General features: G+C 52.5%; 1 protein-coding gene across 1 annotated transcript in view; it reads right to left on the minus strand.

Moving 5' to 3' along the window:
- slc1a5 (solute carrier family 1 member 5) overlaps positions 1–15,467 on the minus strand; it is a 49,157-nt gene extending 33,690 nt beyond the window's left edge. The window contains exon 1 of the mRNA XM_072490118.1: positions 14,701–15,467. Coding sequence (XP_072346219.1) covers positions 14,701–15,269 — 569 coding nt within the window. The 5' untranslated portion in view covers positions 15,270–15,467. The remainder of the gene's footprint in view (positions 1–14,700) is intronic.
- Positions 15,468–17,020: the final 1,553 nt, after the last annotated feature.

Genomic DNA, 17,020 nt, shown 5'->3' on the forward strand with positions numbered 1-17,020 from the left:
CATAATGGAAGGGAACAAGCGACAGATTGGCAAGGGCTGCACGCAGTCCTTCTCACGCATGCCGCCCCACAAAATGTACCACTTTGTACCAGCTTCTGCGTGATGGGGCAGGTTCGGGCAAGCAGTGCAGGAGGCCATTCAGCCCTTTAAGCCTGCCTACTAGCCCAGTGATCCAATGTTTTAAATCACATGGCCCCATGCTGCAGAATGCTCCACTCAGTTGGACCATGCCTGTTTCTTGGGGACAGGTTTTTGATAAAGGCCTTTGACCACAGTTCCGGCTGTTTACATGCAAGGTCCCACAGGAAAGGGAGGTGGTGGGGCCTGTTGGATGGTTCCCTGCCGAGATTGTCAATGTTGTTCAGCAGAACTTTCAAACAACATGCAACTTGGCTGCTGGCAGAGATCTCCCCATCAGATCCTCACTGCACACCACAGGTCTCCCCACAAGGCAGCTTATCTTTAAAAATTCATTCATGGGGATATGGGTGTCGCTGGCTAGGCCAACATTTATTGCCCACCTCTTGTTCCCCTTGAGAAGGTGGTGGTGAGCTGCCTTCTTGAGCCGCTGCAGTCCCTGTGGAGTAGGTGCACCCACAGTGCTGTTTGGGAGGGAGTTCCAGGACTTTTACCCAACGACAGTGAAGGAACGGCCAATATATTTCCAAGTCGGGATGATGAGTGGCTTGGAGGGGAACCACCAGCTTGTGGTGTACCCATGTGTCTGCTGCCCTTGTCCTTCTAGATGGCAGCGGCTGTGGGTTTGGAAGGTGCTGTCTAAGGAACCTTGGTGAGTTGCTGTAGTGCACCTTGTAGATGGTACACACGGCTGCCGCTGTGCGTTGGTGGTGGAGGGAGTGAATGTCTGTAGAAGGGGGAGCAATCAAGCGGGGCTGCTTTGTCCTGGATGGTGTGCTTGAGTGTTGTTGGAGCTGCACTCATCCAGGCAAGTGGAGAGTCCATCACACTCCTGACTGGTGCCTTGTAGATGGTGGACAGATTTTGGGGGGGGGGGGGGGGGGGGGGGGGGGGGGGGTGGTCAGGAGGGGAGTTACTTGCCACAGGATTCCTAGCCTCTGTTCTTGTAGCCACACTATTAATGTGACTAGTCCAGTTCAGTTTCTGGTCAATGATAACCCCCAGGATGTTGATTGTGGGGGATTCATTGATGGTAATGCCATTGAATGCCAAGGGGAGATGGTTAGATTCTCTCTTGTTGGCAATGGCTCTTGCTTTTGTGGTGCAAATGTTACTTGCGACATCAGTCCAAGCCTGGATATTGTCCAGGTCTTGCTGCATTTGGGCAAGAACTACTTCCCTATCAGTGGAATCGTGAATGTGCTGAACACTGTAGAGTCGTCATCAATGAACATTCTGACCTTATGTTGGAAGGAAGGTCAATGATGAAGCAGCTGAAGATGGTTGAGCCTGGGACACGACCCTGAGGAACTCCTGCAGTGATGTCCTGGAGCTGAGATGATTGACCCCCAACCACCGCAGCCATCTTCCTTAGTCCCAGGTATGACTCCACCCAGCAGAGAGTTTCCCCCCTGACTCCAGTTTTGTTCGGGCTCCTTGATGTCGTATTCGGTCAAATGACGCCTTGATGTAAAGGGTAGTCACTCTAACCTCTGTAATTCAGCTCTTTTCTCTTGCCACACTCTCGGGCAGCACATTCCTGATCCGAATCACTCGCTGCACGGCAAACATTCCTCCTCATGTCCCCCATTGATTCTTTCGGCAAATATCTCAAAAATCGGCGCTCTCTGTGCTGGGCCTAAGATTGGGAGGATCCCGCAAACTTTCTTTACTTCATCTCTTTTTCTTAAGGGTGTCTATAAAGGACGGTGCAGTGGTTAGCACTGCTGCCTCACGGTGCCGAGGATCCGGGTTCGATCCCAGCCCCCGCGGGGGTCACTGTCTGTCTGGAGTTTACACATTCTCCTGTGTCTGTGCGGGTGGGGTCTCACCCCCACAACCCAAAGATGTGCAGGGTTATGTAAATTGCCCCTTAATTGGGGGAAAAAACCGAATTGGGCACTTTACATTTTGAAAAAGAGGGTGCGTATAAAGAATCCGTGATTGGTTCCTGTATGGGGGGCAAACGGGTCTGGAATTAGAGGGGAGGATTAGAGTCCTCTGATCCTGGTGGCTCTGCCACTTCTGCGGGCGATGTATGTGCTGGAGCGCCCGAACATGGCGCGGAAAACGTATCCTGGACTCTCGTGGGAACACCGGGTAGCAATGGCTGCGTGGGAAGGTGTGCTCCATTTTACCATGTTTTCATGGCCTTATCCTGGTTCTCCCTTGTTGTCCAGTGGGACTTATAGAGGCATCAGGTTATGTCTCATGATTGTATGGAGCTCTGTTATACTGCTGTTCCCCATCCCCCTCTGTATTCATGTATGTGGAGCCTTTTTTCCCCTTGTTATGCTGTATCATTCGTGCAGTTTTGTTGCAATATTTGTGGAATGACTTAGGCCAGGACTTTGGGATTGGCCAATTAGAATACGAGTTCCCTGATTAGTGGCCCAATCAGGGGACCCCTGTCTGTGTACATAACAGGGAGTGTCAGATCCTCTGCACTCCCGGTGTAGACAGCAGACGGAATGGTCACGGTTGTTCAGCTGGTGACGGGACCTCTGCCTCCGTGGACTTATTACAATTTGTCAAAACGTGAAACCGCAAATGAATATGCATTTTTTTTTTTTTAAAAGACCATAATCTTATCTTCTCGAGAGAACACGACTGACTTCTCCAATCTACGCAAAGTCGCTCATCCTCAAATCGATTCTCTGAAAGCCTTTCCTCTCTGAAGCCTTCACTGTGCTCTGAAGGTGAACCCACACCCCCCCCCTTCCACCGCTCCCTCCGCCTCCACGCCCCCCAACCCCCAGTCTTCAACCTTGTGAAATCGCAAGCTTGCAATCTCCTTATACCTCCTCTTTCGAAACACAACAGCTTGGCGTAAAGCCCTTTTAACCAGTGGTTGTCATCACTTTTTAAAAAAATATATATTTATTAAAGTTTTTCAACAACACAATTTTTTCCCCTTACAAACAATAACCCCCCCACCCCGTAACAAAATAACACAAAATCGCACTGAGCAAGATATATACATGGCAAAATGGTATATTTACATAGCTTTATACACTGGCTCTCTCCCGCACGTGCCAGTTTCCCCCGCCCTTCATGTTATTTCCTGCTCATCCATCCCCCCCAAGCAATCCCCCATTCCCCCCCCACTTCCCAAGAGCCCCCCCCACCCCCCCCCAGGGTTGCTGCTGCTGCTGACCGATCTTCCTCTAACGCTCCGCGAGACAGTCTAGGAACGGTTGCCACCGCCTGTAGAACCCCTGCGCAGACCCTCCCGTGTCCGCGTCTCCCTCACCCCCCCCAGTCCCCCAGCCGGGGGACCTCCATCCCGACCACCTCTTCTGTGTCCCATTCCCTTTCGGCCAGTGCAGCAGCAAACCTCCCCCCCCCCCCTTCCCCCCTCTAGACCCCTGTCTAGCATTTTTGCTCCCCCCATGTCACTCCCGTGACTCAGCTGACACCTGCTGACCCCGGCTTCCCCCGCCGTCCCTTTGACCCCCCCCCCCCGTGTGGGAGTCTCCCAATCAATATACGTTCCTTCGTTCCCCTTCCCGCCTTTCTTCCCTCGCGCGGGAAAAACCCCGCGCTTTCCAAAGCCTGCCCCACCCCCTCTGGCGCAGCTCCTGTCGCGGCCTTGTCTCTCTCCCCCAGCCCATATAACATTTCCTGCGCGTGATTGACCCCCTATATACAACAACCATCACACATCAACCCTCAAACATCCCCCCACCCTCACAAACCCTCAGTTAGAGTCCAACTTTTCAGTTTGTATAAAGGTCCACGCCTCTTCAGGTGTTTCGAAGTAATAGTGTTGGCCCTTGTATGTGACCCACAGTCGCGCTGGCTGCAGCATTCCAAATCTCACTCCTTTCCGATGCAGCACCGCTTTGGCCCGGTTGAAACCCGCTCTCCGCTTTGCAACCTCCGTACTCCAGTCCGGGTATATTCGGATCTATGCATTGTCCCACTTACTGCTCCGCTCCTTCTTGGCCCATCTCAGGACCCACTCTCTGTCCGTGAACCGGTGAAATCTCACCACCATCGCCCTTGGCAGCTCATTTGCCTTGGGCCTCCTCGCCAGCACCCGGTGTGCCCCGTCCAGCTCCAGTGACCTCGAAGGGGTCTCCGCGCCCATCATCGTGCCCGCCTATGCCGCGGCGTCGGTCCCCTCCACTCCTTCTGGGAGACCCAGGATCCTTGTGTAGCGCCTCGTGCTGCTCCACTCTCACCGCCAGGCCCAAGATCTCGTCCTCATTCTCACTGACTCTTTTCTGTACCTCCTGGATCTTCACCTCGTGGGCCTTCTGGGTCATCCCTAGTCCTTCAATTACCGCCAGCATAGGCGCCAGCATCTCCTTGCGCAGCTCCTCGAAGCAGCGCTTGATGAACTCCTGCAGCTCCGGCCCGCACTCCGCTTTGTCCCCGGCCGCCGCCATCTTGTTTTTTTCCCTCTCTTCTCCCGCTGCTCCAATGCCGCTTTTTTGGCCGTTGCACTTCTGGTCCGATCCATAAAAGTTGGAGGGGGACCTCTCTCTTCCCTTCCCCACGGGTTGTCTTCGAAAAAAATTCCGTTGGGGCTCCTCCAATGAGCCCGAAAGTCCGTAGTAGCGGGAGCTGCCGAATCGTGCGGCTTAGCTCCGCATAGCCGCAGCCGGAAGTTGGTTGTCATCACTGACAACAGTCTTCAATTTGGCATCCCAATTTTTAAAAAAGAAATCTCAAAATCATTCTCGTTGGCCCTCTATTCCACCCGAGCGCCCTGGTGGTGCACACCCCAATGAGGCCGAGGTATTGGGCTAGGAGGACTTGATTGCCAGGTTTCCTGCACTCAAATGCATTCTGGAGGTGCTGCAGTGCACAACACAAGACTGCTTCTGAGCTGTAAGTGGTCAGTGCACTTCGCAAAGGCCGGCTTTGCAGAGGGTTGGGACAAGAGGCCAAGTAGAATCATTCCTACAGCGCAGACGGAGGCCATTCGACCCATCGAATCTTACACCAACCTTCCGAAAGAGCACCCTGCCTAGGCCCACTCCCCTACCCCATCCCTGTTACCCCCCCTAACCTGCACATCCTTCTGCAGGTAATACAGAACTGGAGTACTTCTGCACAGCAATACAGAACTGGAGTACTTCTGCACAGTAATACAGAACTGGAGTACTTCCGCACAGCAATACAGAACTGGAGTACTTCTGCACAGTAATACAGAACTGGAGTACTTCTGCACAGTAATACAGAACTGGGGTACTTCCGCACAGCAATACAGAACTGGAGTACTTCCACACAGCAATACAGAACTGGAGTATTTATGCACAGTAATACAGAACTGGAGTACTTCTGCACAGTAATACAGAACTGGAGTACTTCTGCACAGTAATACAGAACTGGAGTACTTCTGCTCAGCAATACAGAACTGGAGTATTTCTGCACAGCAATACAGAACTGGAGTACTTCTGAACAGCAATACAGAACTGGAGTACTTCTGCACAGCAATACAGAACTGGAGCACTTCTGAACAGCAATACAGAACTGGAGTACTTCTGCACAGCAATACAGAACTGGAGTACTTCTGCACAGTTATACAGAACTGGAGTATTTCTGCACAGTAATACAGAACTGGAGTACTTCTGCACAGCAATACAGAACTGGAGTATTTCTGCACAGCAATACAGAACTGGAGTACTTCCGCACAGCAATACAGAACTGGAGTACTTCCACACAGCAATACAGAACTGGAGTACTTCTGCACAGTTATACAGAACTGGAGTATTTCTGCACAGTAATACAGAACTGGAGTACTTCTGCACAGCAATACAGAACTGGAGTATTTCTGCACAGCAATACAGAACTGGAGTACTTCTGAACAGCAATACAGAACTGGAGTACTTCTGAACAGTACGCAAGAATGCTAAAACGTAAAGAGACCAACCATTTATGGAGTGCTGATTTGTTGAAAAGTGGACTCGGATTGGTGGAAGCGTGCCCCGGAGAATGCACCAGTTTACTGGTGACTGACAGTTAACTGCCAAGCTTTGTTTAAATACAAACCAGGCAGGTTGACTCGGATTGGTTAAGGCATTGCCCTGGGGTGGATAAACCAGAGAGATGCCTACTTTTGTTTAGTTGAGACAGACGCAATGTGTGTGCACCTTCTTCCTGTCTGCAAAGAAGAGGGCCCGGTGTATTGGTATATGTAACTTCTAGTATACACAAGTGCACCACTTTGCGAACTCTCGCTCAGTCACCATGAGAAGCGAAGGAAAATGTTCATTCAAATGAGCCGGTAAGGTAATCGGCAAAAGAGCCGATGGAAAGAGGAGATTTTATTTTAATAATAATAATCTTTATTATTGTCGCAAGTAGGCTTACATTAACATTGCAATGAAGTTACTGTAAAAATCCCCTAGTCGCCACATTCCGGCGCCTGTTCGGGTACACAGTGGGAGAATTCAGAATGTCCAATTCATCTAACAAGCACGCCTTTTGGAGTATGTGGGAGGAAACCCACGCAGACATGGGGAGAACGTGCAGACTCCGCACAGACAGTGACCCAAGCCGGGATTCGAACCTGGGATCCCGGTGCTGTGACGTTCAGGCAGGCATGGGAGTATGGAGCGCTGTTACCAAAGTTGGCGTAGTCAAAGAGCCGAGGCAGAAAGCGGAACAGTTCACACACGGACTAATAATAGACCTCGAAACTGGATAGTTGCTAACCACACGTGTTTTGATAGTTCAGGGGTGAGGGACTGAAAAGGATACAAGAACACAGACAGCAGCTTCTGGAGGTTTAAGACGCCAGACTAGGCCGCGTGCTCTACCCAGAGAAAGCCCGGGGAAATACGACAAAGGTGCTGCAGACGCGGTAAAGCTCGAACAAAAACATACACTGCTGAAAAGGTTCAGCAGGTCCGGCAGCGTCGGTGGAGAGAGAAACGGAGTTAGAGTCCTCAGGACTCTTCCATCAGAGCGGAGGAGAGGTAGATGTGATAGATTTTAGGTTGTTGAAGAGAGGGGGAGGAGCAAAATAGGAGGGAACTCACGAGAAATTAAGTGCCATAGATATCACGGACAGGTTTAAAAAAAAAAAAAAATTTTGAGTACCCAACCTTTTCTTTTCCAATTAAGGGGCAATTTAGCGCGGCCAATCCACCTAACCGGCACATCTTTGGGTTGTGGGGGTGAGACCCATGCAGACACAGGGAGAATGTGCAAACTCCACACGGACAGTGACCCGGGACCGGGATCGAACTTAAGGCCCTTGGTGCCGTGAGTCAGCAGTGCTAACCGCTGCGCCACCGTGCCGCCCTGTGTCACAGACAGGTTAATTTCATAGAATGTACAGTGCAGAAGGAGGCCATTCAGCCCATCGAGTCTGCACCGGCTCTTGGAAAGAGCACCCTACCCAAGCCCACACCTCCACCCTATCCCCGTAACCCCATCCAGCACTAAGGGCAATTTTGGACACTAAGGGCAATTTATCACGGCCAATCCACCTAACCTGCACATCTTTGGACTGTGGGAGGAAACCGGAGCGCCCGGAGGAAACCCACGCACACACGGGGAGGATGTGCAGACTCCGCACAGACAGTGACCCAGAGCCGGAACCTGGGACCTCGGCGCAGTGAGGCCGCAGTGCTAACCACTGCGCCACCGTGCTGCCCCATGTGGCCAGCATCTTTTTTTAAATAAATATTTTATTGAAAACTTTTGGTCAACCAACACAGTACATTGTGCATCCTTTACACAATATTATAACAACACAAATAACAATGACCTATTTTATAAACAAAAAATGAATAAATAATAAATAACAAAAATGAAAACTAACCCTAATTGGCAACTGCCTTATCACAAGTAACACTCTCCAAAAATATAATTTAGCAGTCCAATATATAATTATCTGTCGCAACGACCTATACATATTATACAGTATATATTAACAACCCTGAGAGTCCTTCTGGTTCCTCCTCCCCCCTCCCCCACCCCCCGATCCTGGGCTGCTGCTGCTGCCTTCTTTTTTCCATTCCATCTATCTTTCTGCGAGGTATTCGACGAACGGTTGCCACCGGCTGGTGAACCCTTGAGCCGACCCCCTTAGAACGAACTTAATCCGCTCTAGCTTTATAAACCCAGCCATGTCATTTATCCAGGTCTCCACCCCCGGGGGCTTGGCGTCTTTCCACATTAACAATATCCTGCGCCGGGCTACTAGGGACGCAAAGGCCAAAACATCGGCCTCTCTCGCCTCCTGCACTCCCGGCTCTTGTGCAACCCCAAATATAGCCAACCCCCAGCTTGGTTCGACCCGGACCCCCACTACTTTTGAAAGCACCTTTGTCACCCCCATCCAAAACCCCTGTAGTGCCGGGCATGACCAAAACATATGGGTATGATTCGCTGGGCTTCTCGAGCACCTCGCACACCTATCCTCCACCCCAAAAAATTTACTGAGCCGTGCTCCAGTCATATGCGCCCTGTGTAATACCTTAAACTGAATCAGGCTTAGCCTGGCACACGAGGACGACGAGTTTACCCTGCTTAGGGCATCTGCCCACAGCCCCTCCTCGATCTCCTCCCCCACCTCTTCTTCCCATTTCCCTTTTAGTTCATCTACCATAGTCTCCCCTTCGTCCCTCATTTCCCTATATATATCTGACACCTTACCATCCCCCATCCATGTCTTTGAGATCACTCTGTCCTGCACCTCTTGTGTCGGGAGCTGCGGGAATTCCCTCACCTGTTGCCTCGCAAAAGCCCTCAGTTGCATATACCTGAATGCATTCCCTTGGGGCAACCCATATTTCTCGGTCAGCGCTCCCTGACTCGCGAACTTCCCATCCACAAACAGATCTTTCAGTTGCGTTATTCCTGCTCTTTGCCACATTCCATATCCCCCATCCATTCCCCCCGGGGCAAACCTATGGTTGTTTCTTATCGGGGACCCCACCAAGGCTCCAGTCTTTCCCCTATGCCGTCTCCACTGTCCCGAAATCTTCAGCGTAGCCACCACCACTGGGCTTGTGGTGTAGTTCCTCGGTGAGAACGGCAATGGGGCTGTCACCATAGCCTGTAGGCTAGTCCCCCTGCAGGACGCCCTCTCTAATCTCTTCCACGCCGCTCCCTCCTCCTCTCCCATCCACTTACTCACCATTGAAATATTAGCGGCCCAATAATACTCACTTAGGCTCGGTAGTGCCAGCCCCCTCTATCCCTGCTACGCTGTAAGAATCCCTTCCTCACTCTCGTGTCTTCCCTGCCCACACAAAACCCATGATGCTCTTTTCAATCCTTTTTAAAAAGCCTTCGTGATCACCACCGGGAGGCACTGAAACACAAAGAAGAATCTCGGGAGGACCACCATCTTAACCGCCTGCACCCTCCCTGCCAGTGACAGGGATACCATATCCCATCTCTTGAAATCCTCCTCCATTTGTTCCACCAACCGCGTTAAATTTAACCTATGCAATGTGCCCCAATTCTTGGCTATCTGGATCCCCAGGTAACGAAAGTCCCTTGTTACCTTCCTCAACGGTAGGTCCTCTATTTCTCTACTCTGCTCCCCTGGATGCACCACAAACAACTCACTTTTCCCCATGTTCAATTTATACCCTGAAAAATCCCCAAACTCCCCAAGTATCCGCATTATTTCTGGCATCCCCTCCGCCGGGTCTGCCACGTATAGTAGCAAATCGTCCGCATACAAAGATACCCGGTGCTCTTCTCCTCCTCCAAGTACTCCCCTCCACTTCTTGGAACCCCTCAACGCTATCGCCAGGGGCTCAATCGCCAGTGCAAACAATAATGGGGACAGAGGGCATCCCTGCCTTGTCCCTCTATGGAGCCGAAAATATGCAGATCCCCGTCCATTCGTGATGACCAGCATCTTAACGTCAATCATCAATCTTCGTTCCATGCCATTGCCATACTTGCTCAACACCTAATAGGTTCACAGAATCGACACAGTACTGGAATGGACTCGTCAAATAAACACTGTGGCTACCAGAGCACATCAGAGGCTGGGAATCCTGCTGTGAGTAACTCACCTCCTGGTTCTCTCTAAGCCTGTCCACCATCCACAAGTCAGTGTGATGGAATACTCTCCACTTGCCTGGATGAGTGCAGCTCCCGCAACACTCAAGAAGCTCAACACCATCCAGGACAAAGTAGCCCCGCTTCATTGGCACCCCTTCCACAAATATTCGCTCCCTCCACCACCGACACACAGTGGCAGCCTTGTGTACCACCTACAAGATGCACTGGAACTCGCCAAGGTTCCTTCGACAGCACCTTCCAATCCCATGACCACCGCCATCTAGAAGAGCAAAGGCAATAGACGCATTGGGATCCCAACACCTTAAGTTCCCACCATCAATTATTGTAAAGTTTGGGTTTCCTGTGCAGTCATAAATCAAACACCCCCCCCCCCACCCCCACGGGCACAGATTTTGGCAAGTGGGAAGTAGGTTTTGGTGGTCACCATTCACACCTATCAGTAACACCCCCTCCGTCAGTTCACGTTGAACCTGCCTGGTTAAATTGAGCAAGGACACAGAGGGCTGGCTCACTCACAATGAACTCCATGGGTGGGATCTTCTGCATCCCATTGGGGCGCGTTTCATGGCACCAGGGGCAGGATCTTCTTGTCGGTGTGGTGGTTTGTGGGGGGGGGGGGGGTAGGCACAGCCAGAGAATTCCAGCCAAAACCAATTCACATTGATGTAGCAATTTTCACATCATACAGTGCTTGCAGCCAATGGAGGCTTTGTCCCAGGGTACAGTGGTCAATTACTAGGGGCCATAGGTTTAAGGTGCGAGGGGCAAGGTTCAGAGGAGATGTACGAGGAAAGGTTTTTTTACACAGAGGGTAGTGGGTGCCTGGAACTCGCTGCCGGAGGAGGTGGTGGAAGCAGGGACGATAGTGACGTTTAAGGGGCATCTTGACAAATACATGAATAGGATGGGAATAGAGGGATACGGACCCAGGAAGTGTAGAAGATTTTAGTTTAGACGGGCAGCACGGTCGGCGCAGGCTTGGAGGGCCGAAGGGCCTGTTCCCGTGCTGTACTTTTCTTTGTTCTTTGAATGGTAGTTCCTGTTGTAACATAGGAAACACAGCAGCAAGATCCCATAATGCAAAGTGATCATCTGTTTTTATTTAAACATTGGTTGAGGGATAAATATTGGAGAGGACGCTCGAGAGAACTCCCCTACTCTTCATCCAAATAGTGCCATCGGGCAAAATTCTCCGGTATCGGCGCGATGTCCGCCGACTGTGCCCAAAACGGCGCAAATCAGTCGGGCATCGCGCCGCCCCAAAGGTGCGGAATGCTCCGCATCTTGGGGGGCCGAGCCCCAACCTTAAGGGGCTAGGCCCGCGCCGGACTAATTTCCGCCCCGCCAGCTGGCGGAAAAGGCCTTTGGTGCCCCGCCAGCTGGCGCGGAAATGACATCTCCGGGCGGCGCATGCGCGGGAGCGTTAGCGGCCGCTCACGGTATTCCTGCGCATGCGCTGTGGAGGGAGTCTCGTCTGCCTCCGCCATGGTGGAGACCGTGGCGAAGGCGGAAGGAAAAGAGTGCCCCCACGGCACAGGCCCGCCCGCGGATCGGTGGGCCCTGATCGCGGGCCAGGCCACCGTGGGGGCACCCCCCCGGGGCCAGATCGGCCCGCACCCACCCCCCCAGGACCCCGGAGCCCGCCCACGCTGCCTTGTCCCGCCAGTAAGGTAGGTCCTGGTTTAATCTACGTCGGCGGGACAGGCATTTTAGCAGCGGGACTTCGGCCCATCTGGGCCGGAGAATCGCGGGGGGGGGGGGGGGGGGGGGGGGGGGGGGGGGAGGGGGGGGAGCCCGCCAACCGGCGCAACACGATTCCCGCGCCCACCGAATATCCAGTGCCGGAGAATATGGCAACCAGCGGGGGCGGGACTCACGCCTGCCCCCGGCGATTCTCCGACCTGGAGGGGGGTCAGAGAATCTCGCCCAAGGTTTTTAAAATTTATGTGTTCACAGGATGTGGGCATCACCTGCTACACTGGCAATTATTGCCCACCCCCAAATGCCCCTCGAGAAGGTGGGGGGGGGGGGGGGGTGAGCCGCCTTCTTGAACCCGCAGCAGTCCCTGTGGCATAGGTACACCCACCGTGCTGTCAGGGAGAAAGTTCCAGCATTTTGACCCAGCGACAGTAAAGGAAAGGCCTATATATTTCCAGGTCGGAGGGGCGGCACGATGGCGCAGTGGTTAGCACTGCTGCCTCACAGCGCCAAGGTCCCAGGTTCGATCCCGGCCCTGGGTCACTGTCCGTGTGGAGTTTGCACATTCTCCCCGTGTCTGCGTGGGTTTCGCCCCCACAACCCAAAGATGTGCAGGCTTGGATTGGCCATGCTAAATTGCCCCTTAATTGGAAAAAATTAATTGGGTGCACTAAATTTTTTATTTTTTTAATTCCCATTTCTTATGGTCTTATTTACAGGGAAAGAACAGGAAAATGGACACGAGGAATGCCGGTCAGCCCTAATGCTATTGGAGCAGGCCCAAGGGGCCAAATGGCCTATTCCTGCTCCGATGGTCTGAAATGGCGGAGGTTGGGGTCAATAAGTTCTATTTTACCTGCTCCGTCATTTAATAAGACCCTCGCTGACTAGATGTAGGGAGTAGGAAAAGGTCACTCAGCTCTTATATAAGAATAATCTTTATTGTCACAAGTAGGCTTGCATTAACACTGCAATGAAGTTACTGTGAAAAGCCCCTAGTCGCCACATTCCGGCACCTGTTTGGGTACACCGAGGGAGAATTCAGAATGTCCAATTCACCAAACAAGCACGTCTTTCGGGACTTGTGGGAGGAAACCGGAGCACCCGGAGGAAACCCACGCAGACACCACACAGACAGTGACCCAAGCCGGGAATCGAACCTGGGACCCTGGCGCTGTGAAGCAACAGTGCTAACCACTGTGCTACCGTGCCACCTCTTCGAACCCGCAGCGCCATTCAATGGAGTCATGGCTGACCTCTGCTGTGGTCTCAACTCCAAGCGGGTCTAACCTGGATAGTTCCCCCCCACCCCCCCATCCACAAACCAAAAAAAAAGCTGACACAGGCACGACGGGCTGAATGGCCCACCTTCAGCACCACATAGAATTTAGTGCAGAAGGAGGCCATTCGGCCCATCGAGACTGCACCGGCCCTTGGAAAGACCGCCCCATTTAAGCCCATGCTTCACCCTATCACCGTAATCCCACCTAACATTTTTGGACACTGAGGGCAATTTATCATGGCCAATCCACCTAATCTGCACATCTTTGGATAGTGAAGGGCAGCACGGTGGCGCAGTGGTAGCACTGCAGTCTCACGGCGCCGAGGTCCCAGGTTCGAATCCGGCTCTGGGTCACTGTCCGTGTGGAGTTTGCACATTCCCCCCCGTGTCTGCGTGGGTTTCGCCCCCACAACCCAAAGATGTGCAAGGTAAGTGGATTGAACACGCTACATTGCCCCTTAATTGGAAAAAATGAATTGGTTACTCTAAATTTTAAAAAAAATCTTTGGTTAGCGACAGAAATAGCATAGCAGCGTGCTAGCTGATTTAACCATTCGACTGTATTGCATCAGCAAAGCATTGATCCAAGACTGCACCCTTCCATGTACAATTCAGAAGGGAAAATAAAGGCTCTCCCACAAACAAATAACTCGCATTGAAACATTTGGCCGGGAGCCGGGTCTATTTCACACCAAAGTGGCGCCAAATAGTTACCAAATTGAAATTACATTGACTGATTCAACACTTAACGCACTTCCCCCCACCAGCCACAATGTTTCCTTGTAGTAAAACGAGGTTGCTTGAAAAACGCACCTTAACAGTATTTTGCTTTTATTTAACAAACTAAACCTTGATAAATATCGATCAGTGTCAGCTCAATTTTTTTTTTGCTGGGTGCAATGTCCGGGGTCAGGATGCCCTCCTTCCCACCCCAGGGTGCTGCCTCCGTCCCACCCCAGGGGGGGCTGCCTCCCTGCCACCCCAGGGTGCTGCCTCATTCCCACCCTGGGGGTGCTACCTCCTTACCACCCCAGGGAGGGCTCCCTCCCTCCCGCCCCAGGGTGCTGCCTCCCTCCCACCCCAGGGTGCTGCCTCCTTACCACCCCAGGGAAGACTACCTCCTTACCACCCCAGGGAGGGCTCCCTCCCTCCCACCCCAGGGTGCTGCCTCCCTCCCACCCCAGGGTGCTACCTCCTTACCACCCCAGGGAGGGCTCCCTCCCTCCCACCCCAGGGTGCTGCCTCCCTCCCACCCCAGGGTGCTACCTCCTTACCACCCCAGGGAGGACTACCTCCTTACCACCCCAGGGAGGGCTCCCTCCCTCCCACCCCAGGGTGCTGCCTCCCTCCCACCCCAGGGTATACCTCCTTACCACCCCAGGGAGGACTACCTACTTACTACCCCAGGGAGGGCTCCCTCCCACCCAACCCAGGGTGCTTCCTCCGTCCCACCCCAGGGAGGGCTCCCTCTCTCCCACCCCAGGGTGCTGCCTCCCTCCCACCCCAAGGTGCTGCCTCCCTCCCACCCCAGGGTGCTACCTCCTTACCACCCCAGGGTGCTGGTCCACATTTACCTGACCAGGTCCAAGAATGAATCGGTGACTTCTTTGGGCTCCGGCAGCTCGGCCTCCAAGCCGGGCAGCGTGGGGTTGGCCTCGGCGCCGTCTCCCGGCTTGATGATGGAAGCCATGGTCACGCCGATGGCCGAAGCCGTCAGGGTGGTGAGGAGGAAGAAGAGCATGGCCCAGCCGCCCAGCTTGCCCAGGGCTCGGGGATCCAGGCTGGCCGCCCCCGACACCAGGCTGCACACCACCAGCGGGATGATGATCATCTTCAGCAGCCGGAGCAGCAGCTCCCCGGGGAAGGAGAAGTAGAGGACCTGCAGCCGGCTGAGGTGCAGGCTCCTCACCGACAGGCCGATCACCACCCCGGCGATCACCCCCACCACGGTCAGGATAACGAGCAGGTTCGCCCTCATACACCCTTTGAGCTTCTTCATCTTGCCGGGGCTCGCTACATTGTAGCCTGGATTCGTTACATCGTTGCCGCCAGTCGATACATTGTTGCCATTTGTAGCTTTCTCAGCCATGTGAATGTCACCATTAGAAGTGGCTTTCAGATCATTACCTCTCGATGCTGCCATAATTCTTTCCTAATTCCCCCCCTTCCTCTTCCGTAAAGTTTCTGGCCACGGACAGTTTACAAGATTATTCTAAAATATATACATAAATATGTATCATCGCAGTTCTCAATTCAGGGCGAAATCCAGCACAGGACGAAACTGACACGAGGAAAGAAACGTGTTTGAAACTGACTCGCTCGCCCTCTTGTTGTGGACATTTCAAGGGTGCCGGTTGGGGTGGGGGAAGCTTTTTATTTGGGGTGTATTACACAATGTGCTGTAGCCAATCAGGTTGCCAGCCAGAGGAGGGACTTGTTTCCTGATCCATATCCCCTTTCACAGGCAGGGGAAGGTGGGAGTGCTTTGACGAGCTTGTTTTCTGAATAAAGTATTTTTTTTTGGCGAGGGCGGGCAAAAATATGAGCCACACGCACTGGAAACGTCTACCTCTGTCTCTGTCTCTCTCCACAAATGCTGCCCCTGCTTTTGTTCCCTTCCAATAAAAAATGTAATTTCCCTGTACAGTTCTGGTCGCCACAGGGAAAGGGCGCGGAGGAGATTCACCACCATGCTATGCCTGGGCTGGAGCGTTTCAGCTGTGAACAGAGGTTTTTATAAAAATAAATTTAAATGCCCAATTCTTTTTTTTTCTCCAATTAAGGGGCAATTTAGTGTGGCCAATCCACCTAACCTGCACATCTTTGGGTTGTGGGGGGTGAGACCGCATGCAGACACGGGGAGAATGCGCAAACTCCACACGGACAGTGACCCGGGCCCAGGATTCAAACCCTGATCCTCGGCGCCGTGAGTAACAGAGGCTGGTTAAGCTGGGGTTGTTTTCCTTGGAGCACAGAAGGTTGAGGGGGCACCTAATTGAGGCTTGTAAAATTATGAGGGACACAGAATGGATGGATAGGAGGGAACCGCTTAGTTTATGGGTCAATAACCAGGGGACGTAGATTTAAGGTAAGGGCAGGTGATTTAAGGGCTGCATGGTAGCACAATGGGTAGCCCTGTTGCTTCACAGCTTCAAGGTCCCAGGTTCGATTCCCGGCTTGGGTCACTGTCTGTGCAGAGTCTGCACGTTCTCCTTGTGTCTGCGTGTGTTTCCTCCGGGTGCTCTGGTTCCCTCCCACAAGTCCCGAACGACGTGCTTGATAGGTCATTTGGATATTCTGAATTCTCCCTCTGTGTACCCGAACAGGCATCAGAACGTCACAGCACCGGGGTCCCAGGTTCGATTCCCGGCTTGGGTCACTGTCTGTGTGGAGTCTGCACGCTCTCCCCGTGTCTGCGTGGGTTTCCTCCGGGCGCTCCGGTTTCCTCCCACAAACCCCAAAAGACGTGCTTGTTAGGTGAATTGGACATTCTGAATTCTCCCTCTGTGTACCCGAACAGGCGGCGGAATGTGGCGACTAGGGGCTTTTCACAGCAACTTTATTGCAGTGTTAATGTAAGCCTACTTGTGACAATAAAGGTGATTATTATCTGGAACTCCCTGCCTGAAAGGGTGGTAGAGGCGGGAATTCTATGTATTATATAGGTATTTGTATATGTCCTGTGCTTTTGTTTTCTTGTGTATGGAACAATCTGTTTGGACTGTACGCAGATCAGTACTTTTCACTGTACCTCGGTGCACATGACAATAAAACAAATCTAATCCAATCCAATCTTACAACATTTAAGAAGCATTTAGATGAGCAGTTGAACACCACAGCACCGAAGGCTACGGACCATGTGCTGGAGAATGGGTAGGTGCTCGATGGCTGGCA

Source organism: Scyliorhinus torazame, chromosome 25 (assembly GCF_047496885.1).
Source record: "Scyliorhinus torazame isolate Kashiwa2021f chromosome 25, sScyTor2.1, whole genome shotgun sequence".
Taxonomy (NCBI): domain Eukaryota; kingdom Metazoa; phylum Chordata; class Chondrichthyes; order Carcharhiniformes; family Scyliorhinidae; genus Scyliorhinus; species Scyliorhinus torazame.